The following is a 26,043-nucleotide window of genomic DNA, read 5'->3' on the forward strand; positions in this document are numbered from 1 at the left end:
CCTCTCTGAGATATTAGAAGCCATAAACTATCTTTGTCCTGCTTGTCTTATAGGACAAGTCATTATCACACCTAATCTCCAATATGAGTTTAAAGTGTGTGGGATATATTGGCTTATTTTGTAGCAAGATTGCTGTTCTTTTTCCAGAAGTGCTGCCCTTTCTTTCTTTTTTCTCTTTTGTGTTTGCATCTCCCTCTTGATCAAGGATCTGGGATTATTTTTCAGCCTCCTTTTCACTGTTCTGTTTCTCTTGGCTTGATTGATGTCCTGTCACCTCTTTTTTTTATTCCAACATGCCTTCTCTCTGAAATACATTGTGTCCTATATGTTCATATATGTTTGTATTTTAGCTTTAGTGTCCACATAGGAGGGAAATTAATCCACCTTTGTTTTTCTTAACCTGACTTATTTTACTAGCTCAGACAAAAGTTCTCCATACCTTACTTTAACCAATAGAACCTGAGCACAGTAGTTCATGTATGTTACTTCAGCTATGAGAGTGTAAAATAGGATCATGATCCAGGCCAGCTCAACTGACTTTATTTATTTATTTATTTTTGGTTTTGGGTCCTGAACTCTGGGCCTGGGTGCTGTCCCTCAGCTCTTCAGCCCAAGGCTAGACCTCTACACCTTGAACCACAGAACCACTTCCAGCGTTTTCTGCTTATGTAGCACTGAGGAATTGAACCCAGGGCCTCATGCATGCAAGGAAAGCACTCTACCACTGAGCCACTTTCCCAGTCCCTCAACTGATTTTATAGAGCTGGCATAAAAATAAAAGATATAAAAATAATCAACATTAAGAGATATGGAAATGAAGTAGAAATGGCAATGAAAGACCTCCCATCCAAGAAAAGCCCAGGACCACATGTATTCACAGCTGAATTATACAAGGTCTTCAAAGGAGAACTCCAATACTCCTACAACTCTTAAATGAAATTGAAAGGGAAAGATCACTACCAAACTCATTCTATGAAAGCCAGCATAATACACATTCCAAAACCATACAGGGACTCATCAAAGGAAGAGGACTATAGACTCATCCCTTTGCTGAACATAGATACAAAACTTCTCAATAAAGTTCTGACCAACTGAATTCAAAAACTAACCACAAAATCATACACTATGATCAAACAGGATTAAATATATGCAGTTCAATTGATGTAATTCAACATATCAACATGAGCAAGGACAAGAACCATCTCAATAGATGCAGAAAAGATGACAAGATGCAAGACCACTTTATGATTAAAAATCTGGAGAAGCTAGCAATCCATGGAACATTCTTCAATATAATAAAGGCAGTATATGGCAAACTTAAAGCCAGCATTGTCCTTAATGGTGAAAAGTTAAAACCATTTCTTCTAAAATCAACAATGAGTCTATTCTCTCCATTGCTATTCAACATAGCACAGTACAGGAATTTCTAGCAAAAGCAATAAGGCAAGAAATAAACATAAATGGGATCCAAATAGAGAAAGAAGAAGTAAAACTATCTCTCTTTGCAGATGCATGATTCTGTCAAGAACTGTATAAACTGGGTGCCAGTGGCTAAAGCCTGTAATCCTAGCTACTCAGGAAGCTGAGATCTGAGTACTGAAGTTCAAAGCCAGCCTGGGCAGGAAAGTCTTTGAAAATCTTATTTCCATTAATCACCAGAAAACTGGAAATGGCACTGTGGCTCAAGTAGTAGAGTGCTCACCTTGAGCTGAAGAGTTCAGGGTCAGCACCCAGGCCCAGAGTTCAAGCCCTATGGCTGACAGAAGAAAAAGAATCCTATAGATTGCTCTCTCAAGTTATTTGAGCTGATTTGAAACTGCCAAAATAGCAGGGTATAAAATTAACCCACAAAAACTCAGCAGCTTTTCTGTATGCCAACAATGAAAAGAGCAAGATTGAAGTCAGGAAAGCAAACTACATTTGTAATAATCTCCAAAATACTTAGGAATTAACAAAACATGTGAAGGACTCTATGATGAAAACTTTAAAACTTGAGAAAGGAAATAGAAAAATCTTCCATGCTCTTGGACTGGAAACATTAATATTATGAAACTGGCAATAGCTATTTGTGGATATCCATTTATGCATAGCTATCCATAAATTTAATACAATACTCATCAAAAATCCTAACAATATTCTTCAATGATATAGAAGAAGCAATCCAAAATTACATATGGAATAATAGAAGACCTTGATTAGCAAAAACAATCCTTAGCAGGAAGAACAGTGCTGGAGGAATATCAATACCAAACTTCAAACTCTATTTCAAGGCCATGGTAATAAACACTGTTTAGTACTGGCACAAGAATAGACTTGAGGACTAAAAGAATAGAATAGAAGACCCAGAAATGAGCACATGGACCTACAGCCACCTAATATTTGGGGAGGGTAAGGGGAAACATAGAAATGGGACAAACAGTAAATCAACTTAGCAATGATATTCACTAGACACTACTTTGGAAATGAACTTTGAAATGTGTGGGAGTGTCAGATCAGGAGGGAAAAAACTGAGAGGAAACAAGAGAAGAGGTGACATTGTTCATAAAGTAATGTATTCAATACCTGACTTATGTAATTGTAACCCTCTGTACATCATCTTCACAGTAAAAATTTTAAAAAGAAATATGAAAAAATTGTTGGTTATTCAAAACTGGGCATAATATCTTTATGAAGACTTCTATAAAATGAAAAATGAAATGTTTAAACTATGATAAATAATCTAGAAAATGATTTTTTGTTAGTCATTAAACATTTGAAAATATTAGGAATGGTAAAGTATTGTAACTATAAAATATACTGACCACTTTCTATTGATGTTAGCTTGTGCAAGTATTTGTGTTTCAGGCACAATATTTTGAAATACTTGAATCACAAAATGATAAAATCATGTAAGTTATAGAGTGGCATGGCCATACTTTTGCTGATATATACATAAATGGTTTCACAGATTTGGAAACAATATGGTCAAGTTGAAGAGTTTGAGAATTTATATTGTTTGTTGGACTTCAGAAGAGGTAAGCTGTTAAGTTTTACCATGAATTATTGAAAATAACTACTATATGTCAAATTGTTAAAGACTTAAATTATTCTCTTATAAATTATATTGAATCTTATGGATTCAAGAGAAATACAGTAGGTAAATTTTGCTGATGAACTTAGTAATAAAATACATATTTGTACTGGTATGTAAAAGTGATCTGTAAAACACAATAGTTTTTAAATGGCCATTTGAAATTAGAAGATTTTTGTAAAAATTATGAGTTGGTATGTTGGTAGATATTATGACTTTATTTTCTAGTTGTCATTGTAATTTTGCGTTTTCTCAATGTACCTTGGCTGTTGTTGTGTTCACATGTGGATATTTGGGTGTTTTTACATTGGGGATATCAGAAAGTATTGGACCTAAATGATAAAGTCACAGTTGTTAACTTTTTTATTTTAAAAGAACAAAATTGCTTCAGTGACTTAAAAAATGGAATGGAGAGTTTATATAATGAACACACACATATATTATATCACTAATCTATAAAAGAGACATTACTGCTGTCCATTGTCATTAAATGATGAAGAAATTGCAGTTACTAAAGGAGCACATATGCATACCATTGTAAACACACTAACAACGCTGGAGATAAGCTTTTTCCCCAGTGAAATAGCTACCCAGCAGTAACTTCCCTAAAGCTTTCTTTAGGGACTGATTCTTCAGGCTGTAGATTATAGGGTTGAATGTTGGAGGTATTACTGTGTAAAAGATGGATAACATAAGGTCCAGAGCAGTTGGAGAGTCTGAAGTTGGTTTGAGATATGCACAGATGCTTGTGGAGAGGAAAAATGAGACAACAAAAAGGTGGGGCAGGCAGGTGGAGAAGACCTTAGACCGGCCTTCAGCAGAGGGTATTCTTAGAACCGTGGAGAATATGTGGATATAGGAGAGAGCAATGGAGACAAAACAGGCTAAAGCTACCACAGCCACGAATGCAACCACTCCAATGAGTGCAAGGTAATCATTGGAGCAGGAGAGCTTGATCAACTGGGGGATATCACAGAAGAACTGGTGGATTATTTTGGCTCTACAGAATGTGATAGAAAATGTAGCAGCTGTATACAAGATTCCTGAGATGCCGCCACTTACCCATACAGCTGTCACAGCACTCTTACATTTTCTGGCATCCATGATGAGTTCATAGTGCAGTGGGAAGCAAATGGCTACATAGCGGTCATAAGACATCACTGTGAGAATGGCCATTTCAGCCCAGGCCAAAGACGTAAAGAAGAACACTTGGAGCATGCACTGCGCATAGGAAATATAGCCATTGCCTGTGAGGGAATTGTGAATGGACTGGGGGACTGTGACAGAGATGAAGGAGAGGTCCATGAGGGAAAGTTGCTTCAGGAAGTAATACATGGGAGACTGGAGATGCTCGTCCAGGGTTGTGATGGTGATGATGATGAAATTGCTTGTCAAGTCCAAAAGGTACATCACCAAGAACAGGCAAGCTTGTAAAATCTGCAGATTGTGATTCTCAGAAAACCCCATGAGGAGGAACCCATTCATTTTGGTTTCATTTGTTGTAATCATTTTGAAAATACAAATGTGGCAGCAACTGGAAAATAAAAGGTTATGGTAAATTAAAAAAAACACTAAAAACAGTTATTCATTTATTTATCATTATGTATTTCAATAATTAATGGTTAATGAATTGGTATTTCTCAGCTAGATTTTTGAGAGACTGTGATATTTAGTATTAAAGCTTGAGTTGTTTGAATATTCTTCATTCCTGAATCCTTCCTAGACAGCAATACATTTGTCATTTTGGGGGGTGGAGGTAACATGCTTATTTATTATTTTGTATTGTAAAGGTGATATACAGAGGAGTTACAGTCAAATAAGAAAGGAAATGAATACAATTTGCATCAAATATAGTTAACCCTTCCCTGGCTTTCTTCCTCTTTCCCCCATCAACTCCTCTCTTCCCCAAGTTGTAAAGTTAATTTCCAACACAGTTTCTTGTGAGTATCACTGTTGCATTGGTTCACCCTTTGTCCTTTGTATCATCATTTCTGATTCCCCTTCCCATTTCCAACTCAGATAAACTTACATAAAAAACAATGGTACCAAAACGAAAAACAATGATAGCAGGTGGTAAACCAAAGTTTGGAAAATGAAAGAAAAAAATAACTTCACACAGCACACTAAAAAAAGAAAAAAGAAAAAGAACTCTTGTTTCCATATCTTGTAGTTCATTTTGATTAGCATCATTTTATAAGGTCATATGTACATAGCTAATAAGCTATTATGATTATGGTCATCATTTTGAAAGGCTTATTTTAGATCCAGGGTACAAATATATAGAGTCAATACTGTTCCTATTACTATTTTATTTAATTGATGTGCTACTGAAATCAACATTACAACTACATTGAGAACTAGGTGCTCATTGTGGCTTATGCCTGTAATCCTAGCAACTCAGGAGGCTAAGATCTGATAATTGTGGTTTGAAGCCAGCCTGGGCAGGAAAGTCTGTGAGATTCTTAACTCCAGTTAACCACCAAAAAAAGCCAGAAGTGGGGCAATGTCATTCTTTCTTAGGAAATGGAAAGACTTGGAAAAAATTATATTAAGTGAAGTAAGCCAGGCCCAAAGAAACATAAGTCCCATGGTTTCCCTTTTTTGCAATAACTAGTATATGTCTGAGAAAAGCAGAAATGTTGAGATAAGTTGATGTTAGGTGAAATGAATCCCAAGATAAGGACTCAAATGCTTTTTTTCTTTCTTGCTATTTATCTGTTGCTTTGTATGTCCCTCCCCCATGGTATAACACCTGTTTTTGTTGTATTTGATATTGATATAATTTGTGGAGGGGAAGGTGGATCCATTGCAACATGAGATGTACAAGTTGTTATGTCAAAAAACGAACTTTACAACTTTGGCAGGGGAGGGGGGATAGGGTGGGAGAAGATGGGAAAGGATGGTAAGGGGAAACAAAGGAGGAGGCAACAATGCTTGATAAGAAATGTACTCATTACTTTGCCCATGTAATTGTAGCCCCTCTGTATAGCATTTTCACACACACACAAAAAAAGGCAGAAGTGGAACTATGGCTCAAGTGGTAGAGTACCAGCCTTGAAAAAAATTCTCAGAGCTCAGTTCCAACCCACGCACTGAGTTTGAGACCCAGAATTATTAAATGAGTATATACGTATTTGTGCATGCACTCACTCTCTTTCTCTGTCTCTTTCTCTCTGTCTCTGTCTCTCTCTGTCTCTGTCTCTCTCTGTCACACACACACACACACATGCAGATGAAACCCCCTACCAAAAACATTACAAAAAAATTAAAAACATTTGATGTCTAATTTTATTGTGTGAAATATTTTTGGTATACAGTAACTTCCATTTGATTCTTTGCTTTATTTCACAGATCTTAATATGATTTGTTATCAAATGATATAATAAAATAATTTTGATCACTTACTACAGTAAAGAAATACAATGAATTACTTGGAAATGGTGTTCAAGTGTAAGAAAAGCATTCACATACCCACTATATAACTTCAGAAAGAGATTGCAGATATACTTGACTGATATTTCTGACAAAGAGAGGAAATATTTTTCCCTTTATGATCCAGAATTTTGACCATTGTGGGATGGAAATTGGAAGAAATCATCCCTCAGTGCAATGTAGACATGTATATGTGTGTAGTCATTAATAATGAATCCCATATTGTTGTATATTTTTACTGCCATCTAAGAATTAAGTCAACAACTGAAAAAAAAAACTGCTGTGATAGTAGCATGAAACTTTCCAACTTTCCAGGAGATGTAAAATGCTATAAGTGAGATTTTAGGTTGAGCGTGTGTGTGTGTGTGTGTGTGTGTGTGTGTGTGTGTGTGTGTGTGTGTGTGTGTGTGTGTGTGTGTGTTAAAACGTATCTTATTCTGAGAAAGATACATAGGAGAATTGTAAACATTGAAGTTCCTGTGCTTCCCCATTACTTATCAGTATTCGAGATACTTTTGCCATCTCTTTCCCATCTCTTGTTGTCTTTCTCACAACTTCTCTTTTGTGAAGAATGACATTGACATATAAACTTTCCTTTTCTATATTATCCAGCCTGTCATACATCAGTGGTTTCACATTGCAATGCATGTTGCCCCTAAATTAACTTCAGAAGTTTCTAAATGTTGCTTTAGCTGCCATATCTGAAAGCCTCTTGATAGTTATTCCATAAATATGAATCACAAGTTGAATCTAACTTGAGTATCATGAGACAATATTTCCGCATACAAGAACTTACTTTCCATGTTCTGAATTTTTGTGACACTGTTCTTTAAAATGTTTCAATCATACAAAGCATCATTGTCATCAATTTTTATTCACTTAATATTTGAATGTGAAGAATTGATATAAATGGTTTTCAAGAAATTACAAATAAAAATATTGAACATTGACTATTTTGACCATTTTTTGTGATAGGCAGTGTGATAGATTTCATCAAAATATGGACTTCAATTCACAAAACTAGTTTACTCTTCTTTAAGTAAAGCCTCCTTAGTCTTCTTTTCATAGGAAATATGAATTTCAGAACATTTATATACAAAATTGGGACATACATTCCAATCCTTGGCTTCAATAATTCATACCACTTCCTTTTTCCTAAAATCTATGAACACTCACAAAGGGCACTTTAGAACTTTAGGGGAAAGCCACAGTAACATTAACAAACATCTATGTAAAACTTCGTCTTTCCTACTGATACCAGTGATTGTCTGCAGAAGTGCTACTCTTTAGTTACAGAAAAACAAGAGATGTTAACCTTTTCCAATTTCCTGGTTTTCCTCCAAGGGTGCCTAATTGTAATCTATTTGTATGAACTAACCATGTAGACATGGCCACATTTTCTTAAGGCCAGCTCTTTCTTGTGGGAATGAATACTTTTGCTTTTGTTAATTCAACTTGAAGGATATAATATTTAGTCAGAATTGCCATAATCTTTTAGCTCTTCCTTGATCCCAAATTGGAAAACATACCATAGAGTTCTTGAGGTCTGGGTAGTCGTGTGAGAAGCTGATACCAGTTTCAGATGTATCTTTTCTATAATCACAGGATTTTTTGTTTTTTTTTTTAAACACACTGCTTCCCTTGAGGAAGAGCTGTTTCTTTTTTTTTTTTTTTAAGAGAGAAGGCTCTGATGCAAGATTTTAAATTGAATGATGAAAATATTCTGCCTCTCTATGGACTTGGAACCATTAAAATTTCCACACAAATGGATCTTGGCATGGAAGGCTGCAGAGGTAGAGGGTTTTTTTTTTTTAAATCGAGAATTCAGTCTTTGACTGATATAGACCAGCTTGGTTTTCTTTCTCATTAAGGCTTTCCTAAAGAGAAGATAACTTGACAGGAATAAACCTTTATTTTTATTTGCAGATATAAGAATGTCTGCAAATACAAATACATTTCCAGTGAAAGGAGCAGATAGTAAAGGCTGGGACTTGTATGTAGTCCTAAGACTTTCCAACGAGACAAAAAATACCACTCACACATTACAATCACCTCAGACTTGATGGGATAAGGCTTGAGTTTATGGTCACTCTTCAGAGAGAAACCGCAGGAGCAAAATGGAGACACACAAAACAATGAATAGACAAACACACTGTGGATGCACACAATTCAATATTTTTCACCAATTACAAGTGAATTCATTGTGGATATTGTATAAAGGGAACTTAACTCAATAGGGGGTTAGAAAGAATAAAAAGTTGAAATTACAAATTTTTTAAAGCAAGAGTAAAAGTAGCTTTGTAAGTTTAAGGAAGGGTGTGTGTGTGTGTGTGTGTGTGTGTGTGTGTGTGTGTGTGTGTGTGTGTAGACATTAAAACAATCATATTAGAAAAAGTCAATAATTTAGAGTGCATCAAAAAGGAAGTCATTTTGATTGATAAATATCAGACTAATGAATCAATTCCACTATACATACTTACACAAATATTATGATATATGTGCATTAGTGAATATCTATAAAACCCTCACTTAAAAATAAGCAACCTTGGGACCTATGTTTCTTTGGGCCTGGTTTAATTCACTTAATATAATTTTTTCCAAGTCTTTCCATTTCGTTATGTCAAAAATGAACTTTACAACTTTGGTGGGGGAGGGAGGAAGGTTAAGTGGGTAGGAGATAGGATGGGATGGGAAGGGGAAACAAAGGAGGACGCTACAATGCTTGATAAGAAATGTACTCATTATCTTGCCCATGTAATTGTAACCCCTCTGTACAGTATTTTCACAATAAAAAAAAATAAGCAAAATCTGGTCTGCGAAGGTGGCTCAGTGGTAGAGTGCTTGCCTTGCATGCACGAGGCCCTGGCTTTGAAGCCTCAGCACCACATAAGCAGACAAAAAAAAACATGAAGTGGCACTGTGGCTCAAGTGGTAGAGTGCTAGCCTTGAGCTGAGGGACAGCATCCAGGCCCAGAGTTCAGGCCCCACGACTGGACCCCCCCCTCCAAAAAAAAAAACAATAAGCAAAATCACCAGGTGCTGGTGGCTCATGCCTGTAATCTTAGTGGCTCAGGAGGCTGAGATCTGAGGATCATGACACAAAGCTATCCTGGGTAGGAAAATGTATGAGACTCTTATCTCCAATTAAAAATTAAATTAAACTGGAAGTGAAGGTATGGCTCAAAGTGGTAGAGCACTAGCCTTGAGCAAAAAAAATCTCAGGGACTGTGTCTAGGCCATGAGTTCAAGCCCCAGAAACTAAAAAAAAAAAAAAAAAAAAAAGCAGAATCTTTGAACAAACACTTTACAAGTAAAATTACATGAATGAATAAAAAAATCCATGAAAGAAGAATCACACTCATTAATTAGTAGAGCAACACAAATTTTTAGTTCAGTGGTATGTCCACTATATATATTCTTTCCAGAAGCCTTTACACATCAATGGGTGGAATTAACTAATACAACGTTTTTAGTAAGGTGAAAGAAGATGCTGGATGGTTATCTCAGCCAGTAATAAAATAGTACTATTTTATAGTTGATATACATATATAAAACTCCAGATTCTGGAGACAAAGCATTTTCTAAGGGAGATATATAAAGGATCTGTGACTCAGGAAAAAACCAAACAAACAAACAACCCACTAGTTTGATGTAGACAACAGATGGTTGAGTGTTGTCTTTTGATCCAACTACCCAATCTATGTCTTTTGATGGGAGAATCAAGTCCCTTAATATTGGATGTTAAGATTCAGAGTATGTGGTATCACATTACCCACCCCCCCTAGATTTGGTGATTTGTCTCTTCTTTTCCTCCATGTTCATCTGCTTATCTTGTAGGGTTTATTTTCTCTACCTATTCATGTTCATGTTGATTTTCTGTATGAGGGATGTCTTTAGTTATCTTCTGTAGTTTTAGTTGTTTGTCATGGAATGTTGTTATTTTCACTTAGGTTATGAATAAAAGCTTGACTGGATACAGTATTCTCGATTAGCAATTGTTTGATTTCAGTGCTCAAAATAATATTAAATGAAGTCAGGCCCAGAGATACAAAGGATGAATATTTTCTCTCATATGTGACAGCTAGATCTAATTTATGAATATCAAGCAAACACATACAGGACTGTATGGAAGTATACATAAACATGTTAACCAAAGTATGGTATTTGCAAAGGAGAATTCAAAAATGAACCAACGCTTAAACAAAATGAATACCAAGAAACTAGTGCTTGAAAGGTATGGGGTTGGGTCAGGGGAAGGGTTTAGGTGAAGGAAGAGAGGAAGTAGGGTGGGAGAATGCAGTCATAACATTTAATGAATACCCTGTAAAACTAGGCAAATTAAGGGGAAAAGTTTGGGTTGTGGGGAATAGGGATAATGATGAAAGTAGTGATATCAATGAAGATGTATTATACTTATAAACTGATTTGTTGAATGGTAACCTCATTGTACAACTACTTTAAGAGATAAAACTGCAATTAAATATAGATGTAAATTCTGATGTAATTTTACTAACTGTAGAAATCTTTTTACTCTTCTAGAGTCTTAATTTCCTAAAGTAATGATTATAATACTTGCATCAAAGCTCTGTAATTAGTAAATTAACATGACATAACATTCACAGTTAGCTATTGTTATCATCTGTATAATAGTTGCTGGACTTCCTTAATACAGGTCAAAGACTACATTCAAAAGGAAGAAGGAGGAGGAAGGAAGAGAAGGGTAGGGAAAACCTACTTTGAACCAGAACCACTTTATTTTTAAAAAACTTAATGAAAATCAATTTCCTCTTAATTTAGTGTCTTCATTAGAAAGGGGACAATATAGCCAAAGACTTGTTTACTGGGCTTTAGAAAATAATGAATATAAAGCACCTGTCCATTTATTATGGGCAGAATACATTATGCAAGCAGCTATTATAATATTTAATAAGAAGGGAGAAATAATGTACATTTACCATATATAAAAATCTTTGATATATTTATATTACTGATATACTATCGCATGAAGTTGGCTTAACTGATGTCAGTTTGTGATTCATTTGTTAAAATCAACTATAAATTATGTTGGCCATGTCACAAGCCAATTATCTTTCCTTTATTTCACAAACATTTTTAAAAAGTAACACCTGGCTTGGGCTGGGAAGGTGGCTCAGTGGTAGAGCACTTGCTTTGCATGTATGAGGCCCTGGGTTCGATTCCTCAGCACCACATGAGCAAAAAGAAAAAAGCCAGAAGTGGCATTGTGGCTCAAGTGGTATAGCGCTAGCCTTGAGCTGAAGAGCTGAGGGACAGTGCCCAGGCCCAGAGTTCAGGCCCCACAACCAGACCCCCCCCAAAAAGAAAAACAAAACAAAAAAACACCTGGATTGAAGAAAAGGAAAAAAGCCATTATTTTTAGACGCAAGGTATCGTACATTTTTGAAAACTTGTATCTTGGGAACATAAAACTTAGAAAAGATAGCTGGACACTGGTGGCTCACACCTGTAATTGTAGCTACTCAGGAGGCTGAGATTTGAGGATCACAATTCGAAGCCAGCCAGGACAGGGAAGTCCACAAGACTTTTATCTGAGGTGGAGCTGTGGCTCAAGTGATAGCACACCAGCTTTGAGCACAAAAGCCCAGGCACTGTATTCAAGCCTCACAACCGACACCCCTCCCCCACTCAAAAAGATCATAGTAAACTTGGGTTGGAGTCCGGGAAAGAAATAAGACTCAAACGCTTTCCAATCTGGAACATAGTAACAATGCCATTTGATCAGGATGGCTGTTTAAAGTTTAAACAGGGATTTTAAATACACCATTCTCTGAGAAAATTCTTCTTTAGACAGCACCTTTCTCAGAGCTGCCTTCATAGCTTCGTTTCGCAAACTATAGATGACTGGATTGAGTGTGGGAGGAATCACAGTGTAGAATATGGAGAACATGAGGTCCATAGCGGATGGGGAGTCAGAAGGGGGCCTGAGAAACTCAAAGCCTGCCGTTGAGAGGAAGAAGGTGACTACAAACAAGTGTGGCAGGCAAGTGGCGAAGACCTTGGTGCGGCCCTCGGCCGATGGGATTTTCAGCACGGTTGAGAATATGCGAACATAGGAGAGCAGGATGGAGATCAGACAGAGAAACGCCATGGAGGTTGTGAATGCAGCCATGGCAAGCTCGCGAACGAATTCATAAGAACAAGCTAGCTTCAACATTTGAGGAACATCACAGAAGAACTGGTGGATCACCCGCTCCCCACAAAGAGGAACAGAGAAGTTCACAGCGGTATGTGCTAGCCCCGAGAGCCCTCCAGCACTCCATACAGCTATCACGGCCCGGCTGCAAGCCTTTGGGTTCATAATGGTCTCGTATTGCAGTGGTTGGCAGATGGCTGCATACCGGTCGTATGACATCACTGTGAGGATGGCCACTTCTGATGATGCCAGGGCAATGAAGAAGAAAACCTGAAGAATACATTGACCAAGGGAAATATAACCATTGCCCATAAATGAGTTTGCAATGGACTGGGGGACTGTGACAGAGATGAAGCAGAGGTCCAGAAGAGAAAGATGCTTCAGGAAGTAATACATGGGAGAATGCAAACGGTGATCCAACGTAATTATGGTGATGATGAGGAGGTTGCCTGTTAAAGCCAGCAGGTATATCACCAAGAAGAGCAATGCATATAAAATCTGAAGCCTTCGATCATCAGAAAACCCCATGAGGAGGAATCCAGTCTCTGAGGTCAAGTTGATCATGGTTATTGAAGACTCAAAGCTTATTTCTCTGTAAGAAGCCAAAGAAGAACAAGAAAATAATGTATGGTATTTCTGATAACTATTTGTTAATTATCACAGTTTCCTTAGCACAGAGTTACTGAAATTGGAACAAAATTGTCACTATTGTGGTTAATCTTCAATTCTAGAAAAAAAGTATTAGCAATACTTCAGAAATCAAAAGTTAAAATGTAGCCAACAAGTCTTTAGCTTTTTTTTTTTTGAAGCATAGTTGTCAGAGCTAGAAAACTTGATTGTAATACTAGAAGTGACTTTGCCTTCAATAAATCTCTGAAAATGATACTGATACATAGTCATCATCATATATAAGATACCTTAGTCTTGGAATGATGTGCCAAGCCTCATACATTAAGTGTCTCAAAAGAAGTTACTCATATGATCTCAGAAGTAGATTTAGGAACAACGTACAGGCCAATATAGAAGAGATGTCATCTTATGGAAGCACAGTTATATTTCTCATTTTTTAGTACCCTTTGTCTTGTATATCATTTTATCAGATTTCAGGAAGAGAAGGGGAAGCACAGAAACGGTGGGATCAGGGTGAGTCAATTCAACAGTGAAACCCAGTAGATATTATTTTGGAAATGAATTATGCACTTGTGGGGGAGGGGAAAACTGAGAGAGAATGAAGGAGAGGGTCACACTGTTCCAAAGGCAATGTTGTCATTACCTGACTTCTATAACTCTAACCCCTCTGTACATCACTTTTACAATAGAAATTTTAAAACAAATGTTATGTTTGGTTGGGATGAACTTTCCAGAGCAACCTTGAAGAGTGAAATATGTCTGAAAATTGTAAGATCACACTGTACTCCCCAAAGATGTATAATTATTAGGTGTGTGTTACAAATCAAATACAAATAAATTTAAAAAATTATAACATGACACCAAGCACTTACTCCTGACCTGTGATCTTTGAGAGATCTTGTAAGATTATCTCGAAAATACCTCTTAATTTTCAGAATCCTTAGGAGGTGCTTAGAGTTACATTTTCATTAAATTCATTTCAATAAAAAAAACCTTTTCGGATGGGTAGAGTGAAAGGTGGTAGAGTATATGCCTTTGCAATGCTATCTCTCACTGTGTCTTTCTCAACGGTTTTGAGATACGTTAAATAGTGTGATCCCATTTCTTAAAAATAACTACCTACTAGATAAAAACAAACCTATACATTAGATATAACTTTATTGTTAAATTATTTTTGAAATGTGCGTTTATTGTTGAATGCTAGTGTAACTGAGTGTTAGAATCATTCTGGTGATTTTTGCTTATTTATTTGTTGATGATACTGAGGTTTGAACTCAGAACCTCCTATTTTCCAGGTAAGTACTCTACTACTTGAGTCATGTCTACAGCATTTTTTGAAAAAAACAATATGTGGACTTTTTGAGAGGTAAATTAATATTACTGTCACCAATTTTCTCAAAGTTGGTGAAGACTATTTCTTCATTTCTAGAACGTCATCTTTTCTCCAATCTTGAAAGAAATCTAACATATAGAAACTAAATAATAGTTACTGATAAGTTTGGTTCCAAATCTATGCTGACAGAAATTAAGTGATCAAGTTACATGGGTTAGTCCATCAGCTACTATAGTCTATTTTATTTCCTAGTCCTTAAGCAGAGAGAAAAGTTTTAAAAAATCACTTGAACAGATATTTTATCATTTTGACTATAATTTGAGAAATCACTGAAACAAATTTAAGGAGATACATTTTACCACAAAGAACAATGTTAGGACCAGATGAGGCCTAAATTCATACCCTCCAGCCCTTGTCTCCAGCTAACTTAATATGGCACCAGTGTTGAGAGAGAGATCACGCTTTCTTTTCTCCTACTTTTCTTAATTTTATGGACTATACAATGAATCTTGACTGAATTCTGCTCCTCTTCCCCCCTTCATTCATCTACAGCTCTCCCCTTGGTTCCCCTATTGCTGTACCAATTCCTGATTTTGTTGGGGTTCAACCTAGTCTTTCTAAACAGTTATATGTTTGAGATCTCCATAAAGCTTAGTATACTTCAGTTATATTTATAGCTCAAAAATTTAAAATCTCAAAAAGTAAATCCTTAAAGAAACAACAATTCAATTGATAAATTGGCTACTGATTTAGACAGGCTTTTCAGAAGTGAAGATGGCCAGTAGGCACATGAAATGTTTTTTGTTTCATCATAACTTATCTCTTCTCCCAACCATCTCCGTGTCACAGTTATCTATTCCTAAGATAGCACAATATGTCTCTCTTCTGTCTACCCAATCAAATGTCAACCTTCTAAATGCTCACTATGTCTTACTGTTATTACCTTTTATCATCCTTGTAGATTAGCTCAAACCCTCATCTCGGACAACATTTCATTCTTCAGCTTTATGTAACTCCAATCCAACTTCCATGCTGATACTAGAATGATTAATGACAAAAGTCACATCTTAGAAAACCATTTATTTTATTTTTAACTTCCTGTTGATTTTATTAGGGAGGCTGGGAAGGGAGGTGAAGGGTAAACAAAGGAGGAGGTTGCAATGCTTGGTAAGAAATGTATGCATTATCCTGCCCATGTAATTGTAACCCCTCTGTACAGTATGTTTTCAAATAAAATAAAATAAAATAAAATAAAAAAATAGAAAATGATGTCCAAAATAAATCTGAGGATAGCAAACAGAATCTTCTACAAGCAGTTATAAAACTATCTCTCCAGGACTCTCATTGTGACTTCTATTGTATGGGATAGGTCATATTTAATAATGATGAATTACTGAGAATAATCTCAATGAATAAATAACATTATAAATTTGTCATTTGATTTTGAAAATCATTCTATTTTTTTCTGCTTGGAATTTTTCCCATTAGATATCCTACTCATTTTCTTGCCAAATATTTCATTGTCTTTCAACAGTTATATGATTTCTTCTCACTTAAACTTTCCTATGGTAAACTGCCAACTCAAATAGAACTGGACTCAGATTGTATCCTTAAGATTCCTCATAATTTATTTAACTTTATTATTCTCAATTTTTGCATATACTTTCCAGCCTTCTTAAACTATTCTTAATTTCATAAAGAGAAATTCCATATCTCACTTAGAATTTTATCTATGCTGATTGGCATAGACACTGACATTAAACAGGCACTATTTAAATATTAGGTGAAATCCATAAAATCTGAAGAAGTTTAACTCACCAATAGTGATCTTAGCAGAAACAGATCTCAATGCTTGAGATTGAGTGTGTTTGTCCTAGAAACTAGCAGTCAAATTTTCATGTAAGAATAGGGCCAAGGTGTTTTCACAGGGAGCATAGATCAGGGACATTTTAACTTCCTATTAAGCCCATGACACCTACAGTGAAGCCAGTGCTGCCCAGGCACTAGGGAACAACTTGTTAAGCAAGGCTGGTATTTCAGGTAAACATTGTAAGTTCTAAGCATGTGATTTTATGGGGCTCTCCCTCAAGGAATGGCCTCAGTGGAAAGTAACTAATTATCATCTTGGTTTTACAAATTCTTACAGTTATGTGTTTCAAGTACGGAAAAATGAATGTTATTTATAACTTGTTTTTGTAGTATAAATTCACAGATTTCTGTAATGAGTTGTATTTTTTAAAGTTTACTGTGGAGGAAAGTTTTTTGATAGAACCCAGGGTGTTGCAAGCTTCATAATAGTACTCTACCACTGGAGTCATAATCCAGCCTGTGTTATTTCACTTTGCCATTTCAGTTTAATTGGTCATAAATAAAAGAATGCATGCCTATGTAACAAGAGATGATATTTGATGAAATTATTTGTTTACTGGAATGCATATGCAATTACAGAATCAAAGAAGCTTAGAATTAAACACAGGGATATAAGCTGTATTGAAACACTGTGCTTCTAAAAAACCCTAAAGTTGGAAGAAAATTCCCTTTATGAGTATTATTAAAAGACAGATGGATTCAAAGCTTAGTCTATGCTTACAGAAAAGGCATTATTATATTATAATAAGAACTCTATAGATACAGGTTGACCCATTGTAACAATGAGATATACAAACCACTATGTTGAAAATGAACTTTACAACTTCTGCAGGGTGGGGGTGGGGTGGGGGGTAGTTGTGGAGGTGGGAGGGAAGGGATGGTATGGGAGAAACAAAGGAGGAGACAACAATGCTCAAGAGGAAATGTACTCATTACCTTGCTCATGTAACTGTAACCTCTCTGTACAGTATTTTTACAATTAAAAAAAAGTACAAAAAAAGAAACCCTCAATAGATCAACTCTCTTAGTAATGAAAGCAATTAAAATGTTAAAAATCATCTAGACACTTGATTATAAAAAATTATATATAGACCCTTTATATTTCAGCCTTTACACTTGGTTTAATCCATTTTGAGTTTTTATTATAAGCAATGGGAGACAAGTCTAGATTTGCAGATCATAGTGTTAAGTCAGGTAAGCCAGATACAGAAAGACACATATGGTTTCACACTTGTGGAACCTCAAAAATCTTATCTGATGATGAGAGGAGTAGAGTTTTGGTTGCTAGCGGGTACAAAGAGTAGATGAGAAAAGATTAGCCAATGGGTACTAAGTTATAGTTGGAAGAAAGAATTCATTGTAGGCTATTGCGCAGTAGGGTGACTATAAATAACAATTACGGTATAGCTCAGGAGTTATAATATTCTGAACATTAGTTATCATCATAAAGAAATGGTAACATTTGTAATCCCAGCTACTCAAGAGGCAGAGGTAGGGAAGATGATAATTTGAGGCCAAATTAGCAAAAAAGTCAGTGAGATCACAAACCTCCCATTCCCAAAGCTGAGCATGATGTATGCTTGTAATCCTAAATAGGTGGGAAGCACTGGTAGGAGGATTTCAATCTGACATTAGTAACAGGCAAATATGTAACAACTTATTTTTCCACAAAAAATGCAGTGTAGGGTTCATAAGTGGTAGAATACTTGCTTAATAAACCTGAGACCCCGAGCTTAAGTCTTACCACCAAAAGAAATGGTAAGTATTTGAGAAGGTATTTATTTAAACATCAAAATCTGTACATACATCAAACATTACCTAAATTTTTGTTTTTATGCATTAGTTAACATTTACGTTTAAAAATAGTTTTTAAAATAAGGCTCAGTGGTAGAGAATGCCTGCAGCAAGAGTCCTGCGTTTGATCCCTTGAAAGAGAGAGAGAGACAGAGACAGAGACAGAGACAGAGGATTATAAAGGCATGGAATGATTTTCTGGGTCCTTAATTCTGTTCCATTGAGCCATTTTTTTTTTGAGTCCGGTCGAGGGGCCTGAACTCTGGGTGTGGGCACTGTCCCTTGGCTCTTCAGCTCAAGGCTAGCATTGAGCCTTTTTTTTTTTTTTAAAGCCAGTGTCATGTAGTTTTAGTCACTGTTATTTTGTAGTATATTTGAAAGTCAGGGAGTGCAATGCCCTCAGCTTTATTCTTTTTGCTGAGGATTGTTCTGGCTATTTAAGGTTCTATTTGGTTCATTATAAATTTTAGTATTTTTTCTTTTTGTGTAGAGAATGTTACTGATATTTTGACTGGAATTGTATTGACTCTATAGGTTGTTTTGGGTAGTATAGGCATTTAGCAATATTTATTTTCTTTGACCAATATTTTGTAGTATTCATTGAGAAATTCTCACATCCCTTTTGTTAAGTTTATTCTGAGATATATTTATATATTAATTAAATTTTTATTTATTTATAAGCCAGGCATGGGTGGCTCATGCCTGTAATCCTGGTTACTCAGAAGGCTGTGATCTAAGGATCATGGTTCAAAGCCAGCCTGGGCAGGAAAGTCCATGAAACTCTTATCTCCAATAAACTACTAGAAAACTGGAAGTGGTGCTGTGGCTCAAGTGGTAGAGTACTTGCCTTGAGATGAAGAGTGCAGGGACAGTGCCCAGGCCCAGAGTTCAAGCCTCATGACTGACAAAAAATTATTTATTTATAAATATATTACATATTATATAACTATTATATACACTATATATGCTATTAAGAATGGGGTTACTTTTTATCTTTTCAAAACAGCTGTATATTGAATAGGAAAGCTATTGATTATTTTGTTAGCTTTGCAACTTCATTGAATTATTCATCAGTTCTAACAGTTTTTGGAGGATTGTATAGGATTTACAATAAATATGACAATTTCATCAGCAAGCATGTATAATTTGACTTCCTTCTATCTAATTGAATGCTCTATTTCTCCTTTCTTTTATTTACATGTAGAAATGTTTCCTCACATTGACTTGGGCAAGGAATTTTTTAATAAGATTACAAGACATACTGGTAAAGAAAGCAAAAATATGCAAATGATATTACATAAAGCTAGTACTTTTGGACATAAAACTCAAAACTTATGCACAGCAGAGAAAGCAATCAGCAAAATGAAGAGATAAACTACAAAGTCAGAAACCTATCGGAAAACTTCACTGGACACAGGGCTAATATGTAGATTGTATAATGAAGTGGGAAGAATTTAATAACAAAAAATAAATACTATAGTTTGAAACGGTCAAAGGATCTGAATGGACAATTCAGAAAGACCACATTAAATGGTCAACAAGTACACACAAAAATGTTCGAGATAATAAATCAACCAGAGAAATACAAATTGAGAAGACTGTGAAATGCCACTAATGTTTATCCCATGTTTATTCCAATATAAAAAATAGTTTCAATATTCACTTCCTTTGAATTTGGCCTAGGCTTCTAAATAAGGTCAATACAAGAACATGCAGCATTTTTATTTAGTGTTGCCAAATATCTAAAACACACGGCCATTGAGAACTGCACTGCTTGACTAAAATAAATCGGTACAGAATTTTTTTATTCATGCATTTAAGATACATTTTATTGCATATAGATATGAGTTCCAAGAGAGAATGAGGCATGTATTAGGAGACACAATGTGATTTAAAAAAATCACAATACTGGGGCTCCTTATAACCCAGGATTTACAAAAGTATTTCCAAAGGCCTTTTCTTGATAGTTCAGCTACATCTGTTTTACCATTTGGAGCCACCGCCACCAGAGAAGTATTAAGACTCTGTGGACTTCATTGATGGAAAGTAAGCCTTGCAATTATTGGATGACAGATAGGAAATTGTTACAAGAACCTTTAGGAAAAACTTTTGCAGCTCCAGGTCCAGTTATATTGGGCCTATTTATCAAACACTTAGCATGTCCACAACTCAGTACTGAGAAGATACAGACACAGATACTCTATGGCTTGAAGGAAGTGTTATTCTGGCGAGATATTCAAAACAGGATCTATTTGAGGAAATAAAAGCTCACATGGTTGGGTTAATTAGCGTCATGAAAAAGAGTGAACCTTAAGGAAAAGCACAAGTCCCATTTATATCTGGGGAGAAACAGAGAAGTTTATTTGAAATACATTGTACATCAATTACAATTTGATAAAGTACTTCCTTGGGGGAGAGATTTTATACATCTTTTGCACTAGATCATATGTTCAATATTTAAAATCCCAATGTTTCATAAGTTTTGGTAGTGTTGGACTCAGGTAGATAATCAATATTTCACTGACATACTCATTAGATTTAGATCTCAGAATTCACACCACTAACATATTTATTTGTTTCCCCAAGTTAAAAATTCAAATAAAAGACACTTGTAGGATATTCAAAATTTTGATAATTTTTAAGACTTCCAGGCATATGTTATAAAGAGATCTTAATCTATTATTTTGGAATAACTACAAGGAACTAAAATAAATAAAACTGATTAGACATAGTTACAGTCCATTTAAATTCTGGAAAGTTATATTTCTAAAAGAAATCTTAGGGATGCATATTAAAGTATGACAATAACTCATAGCTAGTGCTTATTTGTGGTTTTATAAACTATCAAAAATTATTAAGAACTATACTGAGAACTAATATTTTTATTGATATTTTCCTTTTTGGACACAGGTGCAGTTTTAATTATTAAATTCACTACTAACAGAGAAATAATCTAAAGCCCATTCAAATATAATCTAATTTCTCCCCACCCTCTCTCTCTCTCTCTCTCTCTCTCTCTCTCTCTCTCTCTCTCTCTCTCTCTCACACACACACACACACACACACACACACACATACACACAAACTTTTAATTAAGGCAAATATCAATATGTACATTTGGCAGCAAGACAACTATAATCAAAGGTAACAAATGATTATTCCATGAAGACATACAACTTATACATCAGTCTGGACTCTATGTAGATGGGATATTTATGATGAGTTTGATGTTTAAATTTTGCTTCAGACAATGATATTGACTTTAACTAAACTGATTTTCTTTTGTCTAGAAACAGACTAATATGGATATTTTTTCATTGGTTTATGGCAAAGGGCTATAAAACATTCCACTGAGGAGGAAGGGATATGGCATTCTCTTAAGTGGAAAAGTGGTGTCTCGGATTCACTGAGTTGCTTGCTTCTTTCTTGGTCCCTTTAGGATTTTGTGCCAATGAATGCATCGTTTCCACACCAGTTCCATATCTAACATTTTATTTGAAAGGTGAAGGCATCCATCCATCTTTACAGTTGTCATCGTGTCTTCACCCAAAACTCCTTGGTCAGTGCTCTTCTCAGGGCAGCCTTCACATCTTTGTTTCTCAATGTGTAGATAAATGGGTTGAGGGTAGGTGTGACAATGCCGTAGAAGAGAGCCATGATCTTACCCCTGTCACGAGAATAGCTAGAGGGAGGCTGGACATACATACTGATGGCTGTAAAGTAGAACAGGAAGACCACAAGTAAATGTGAAGCACAGGTATTAAAGGCCTTCCAGCGGCTCTCAGCAGAGCGGATTTTCATCACTGCCTGAGCAATAAACACGTAAGTGCCCAGGATGAGAGCGAGTGGTACCAAGAGTAACAGAGCCCCAAGAACATTGAGCTCAGCCTCATTCACACTCGTATCCGTACATGCGAGTTTCAAAAGGGCAGGAACTTCACAGAAGAAGTGGTCTATCACCCTCTGTCCACATCTTGGGACCATCACTGTGAGCGTGGACTGGACAAGAGAGTTAGCAAAACCACTAATCCAGGTACCAGAGGCCATGTGGACACATCGTCTCTGGTTCATGATGACTGGGTAGTGAAGGGGCTTGCAAATGGCTGCGTAACGATCGAAGGCCATGATCGCCAGAAGGAGGCATTCAGTGGAACCCAAGGCCAAAAAAATGTAGAGTTGGGCAACACAGCCCCCATAGCTGATGGTCTTTTCTGGTCCTTTAAGATTGACCAGCATCTGTGGGACAGTGCTGGTTGTATAACAGAGGTCCAAAAGGGATAGATTTGATACAAAAAAGTACATGGGACTGTCAAGCTGAGGATCTAGGCGGGAAACTAGGATAATAGAGATATTTCCAAATAGGGCAAAGATGTAAGCTATCAGAAAGATTACAAAAAGTGGTGTCTCTAGCCAAGGGCGGTCAGAAAATCCCAATAAGATAAAATCATCTTGTGAGCTCTGATTACTAGTCCACATGGTGGCATTCGTAGGTGAAATTACAGCTGTGACTTCTAAATATCTGCTTTTGGGGATGGGTATTAGTGCTAAGAAGAAGCCACTGAGGATTCGAGCCCAGAGATGCTGAGATAAAATCCTCATTATCTCTGCCATTTGTACCTATATCTCAATGATAAAATGCTATTGTTCCAGATTATGGTAAAATGAGGTTAGTATTGTCCATGAAGTATGGAAGGTTTCTGAGAAAAGAACAAATAAAGCACCAGCAATGTAGCTCAGAAATGTTGCTTATTTAACCGTGGCTTCTGGTTAACTACTCCCTCTCTTTGGATTTTGGTATCCATTTTTTTCCTATAAAACTTCAGTAGTGCTGTATCAGTACTGTGCGGGATATGTAGTCAGTGGTTGACAACACAGTGTGGATTAAAACAATGGGGAAATGATAGAGCTTCCTTATAAACAGCTTTAAGAAAGGATAGGAGGAAGAAGGCAGAGGAGTCTGCAGAAGAGCCACAGCCAAGACACATGTTCATCTTTATCACACTGATCTTGTCCAGACACATTGGAGAATTTCATAAACACAACTGGACACAACTGGAGAATTTCATAAAACCTGCATGATGAGAAGATGGTGTGTCAGGATATTTTTTTTACCCCTTCCAAGCATTAATGTTTGTTGTTGTCCAAAAAAAACCTAGGAGAAAGATAGATGAAAGAAGAGGAGAAGGAACAGGGAGAATGTAGTCATGAATCCAATATATAGCCTACAAAATTAAGAAAAGTGAGGGAAGGGGGGTGGGTTGGAAGAGATGGGTGAGAATGTTCGAAGGGGTGAGGTTGATCAAGATACATTGTATTCATAAGCTGCTTTGTTAAATGGCAATTCATTTGTACAACTAATTAAAGATAATAAAAATACCATTAAAATAACACTAAAATAGAGAGAAAGGGAAGGAAGAGGGAGAGAAGGAGAGAGCAAAGCAAAGAAAGCAAAACATTCCAACAGGATAAGAGAACAGTCAGGCTTTAGAAATTTGCTTGCTAAAAAAAAGCTTTTTAAAAAGATCTGGATAAAGTTGATGAAAATTTAATCTCTGATATAAATCACTGGATAGAGTTCCAACTATATGTATTTCTTTGAAATCTAAAGCTGTATTGAATTTCTAATCCCATAAAATTTTCATAAGCACATAAGAAAATATTCCCTAACTCATTTCTTTTGGGTCTTATGCATCAATTCCTCTATATCTAACACTTGAGTTGCCCATGTGCTCTCTCTCATCTAATCCACAAAATTCCTTTATGATATAATTTTTGAAAAATAACTACAGTGACCGATTGTTCTACCCTTTATAAATCTGAATTTATATTTGTTAGACTTCTATACTTAGGTAAACAGCCTTGGATATAGGCTTTTGAATCAAGCTATAGTCTCAAAGAAATGGGACAGCTAGCATTGTCAAATTAGAGGATTATTGTAGAAACAGATTTTACTCTAACATTGAGACAAATTCTTATTTTATTTATGCTTTTGACCCAAATTTTGCCTTATCTATGATCCTCAGTGGAAGATACTTATATTGTAGAGAATATCTTACTTATATAATGATATCCCTCAGTCAGAACTCAATGCCTTGTTCAATGAGAATCCTCAGAAGAACAACTGTGGAACAAAACCTTCATCCATGTGAATTAATATCTGGCTAAAGCTCCTTTCAGAATTTCATTATTCACTTTCCTGCACTCAGATAATGCTTTTGTTTTTCAAGAAAGCCATGTTTCTTCTCCTAGATTTTAAGTTAATGTCATATCATTCTTATCGTCTTCATATATTATACCATCTCTCTCCAAATAGTCACAATCATTTGTTTCTTCTATTAAATGCTACTTTTGAGATAAGCTTGGATCATTATGAATTCTTTATTCATTATTCCAAGGGAACAATAATGTTATTCTTTGATATATGCCTTGATATGAAATATTTATAATAATGATATAAAATGAGTAATAAAAGAATAACAATAGATAAACTAAAAAAGTAGAGCTAAGGCAGGGTGGTGCTATTATCCCTGTGATTTTAGATATCTGGAGGGTATGAGGGTGGGAGGGTTACTTGTCCAAAGTCAGCTTGTGCTGACTAGTGAACTTAAGGCAATCTGAGCTACATAGTAAGACGTGATCTTCAACTTTGCCAGACGACTAAATAAATACACTGAAAATTAGAGGAAAGCACCAGAGAGAAAAAATAAATGTATAGAGATAATAATGCTTGGTTAGATGAGTATCTGTCAATTCTGTGAGTATGGAATGATTTTGAACATAAAGTAGGAAACTAAGATTGAAGGCAAAAGTCTCACACAGGAAATTCAGTTTATTTGCCTGGAAAGGACTATGGGGAGTTCTTGCCTTTCTGACTACATAAGAAAATTATAGGGATTAGTAGAGCTTAATTTACCTAAATAGGAAGTAAAAATATGTTGGAAATCCCCACGAGGGGGAGAAACTGGAGCTGAGAGACGGAGATCTGTGGGTCTCAAGCAAATGGGGTATACAAAGGAATGAAAGAAAGCAGGAAACAAACTATTTGAAGGGGCCATTATTATATAGTTTTACTTTTTAATGCACTGTTCATTAACTTTCTCCATAGTCAGATAAAATATATTAAGACAAAACTCGTCTGATAGTTCTATGTTCATGCAATTTTGGACTCACTTTTTAGATATTAGTCATGGTTTCAATCCCTTGCCTTGCCTGTAGGATTCTTTTATTCCAGATATGCATAAATTTAAGCAACCTTTAATTTACTCAGAATGATAAACCTTTCAGACAAAACTCAATATTTTAATATCTCCAAATCTGTAACCTAAATAGTCAACCAAGGGGGGGAAGATAAAAGAGCACACTTAAGAATATTTTAATGACTGTTCAAAAAGAAATGTATTCACTACCTGACCTATCTAACTGTAACCCCTCTGTACATCACCTTTTCAATAAAAGTAAATTAAAGATATTTTAATGAAGGTGTAAGGTTCCCAAAGTCAATAACATAAACTATCATACAAATATTTTCCTTATAGCTCTCCTTATTATAAAATAATAACAAGTATTTACAAAACCAGAAGGTTCACACTAGGTTTTCCACACATATAGATTATATGTAACTTTATACACACAGGCATGCCTAGATATAATTTTATACTCCTCACAGGCATACACACTTTGCTTCTATCATAAGCCTCTGTAGTAAGAATTATATATTTTCATTGTTCCTGACCAAACTCAGGT

The 26,043-nt window shown here is 35.7% G+C and overlaps 3 protein-coding genes across 3 annotated transcripts; all 3 read right to left on the reverse strand.

Annotated features, from left to right (window-relative positions):
• Window positions 1-2,612: 2,612 nt before the first annotated feature.
• Window positions 2,613-4,579, reverse strand: LOC138827966 (olfactory receptor 14J1-like). The gene is made up of 2 exons (XM_070023539.1): window positions 3,646-4,579; window positions 2,613-2,668 (listed from the first exon to the last, which is right to left on the reverse strand). The coding sequence occupies exons 1-2, from the start codon at window positions 4,577-4,579 to the stop codon at window positions 2,613-2,615; spliced, it is 990 nt and encodes a 329-aa protein (XP_069879640.1).
• Window positions 4,580-12,272: 7,693 nt separating this feature from the next.
• Window positions 12,273-13,238, reverse strand: LOC138827792 (olfactory receptor 14J1). Its single transcript, XM_070023407.1, has one exon. It carries the CDS (start codon window positions 13,236-13,238, stop codon window positions 12,273-12,275), a length of 966 nt encoding a protein of 321 aa, XP_069879508.1.
• Window positions 13,239-21,831: 8,593 nt separating this feature from the next.
• Window positions 21,832-22,785, reverse strand: LOC138827793 (olfactory receptor 2B2-like). Its single transcript, XM_070023408.1, has one exon. It carries the CDS (start codon window positions 22,774-22,776, stop codon window positions 21,832-21,834), a length of 945 nt encoding a protein of 314 aa, XP_069879509.1. The 5' UTR covers window positions 22,777-22,785.
• Between the last annotated feature and the right edge of the window lie 3,258 nt (window positions 22,786-26,043).

The sequence above is a fragment of the Dipodomys merriami genome, unplaced genomic scaffold, assembly GCF_024711535.1.
Source record: "Dipodomys merriami isolate MVZ:Mamm:240054 unplaced genomic scaffold, mDipMer1.0.p SCAF_16, whole genome shotgun sequence".
Classification (NCBI taxonomy): domain Eukaryota; kingdom Metazoa; phylum Chordata; class Mammalia; order Rodentia; family Heteromyidae; genus Dipodomys; species Dipodomys merriami.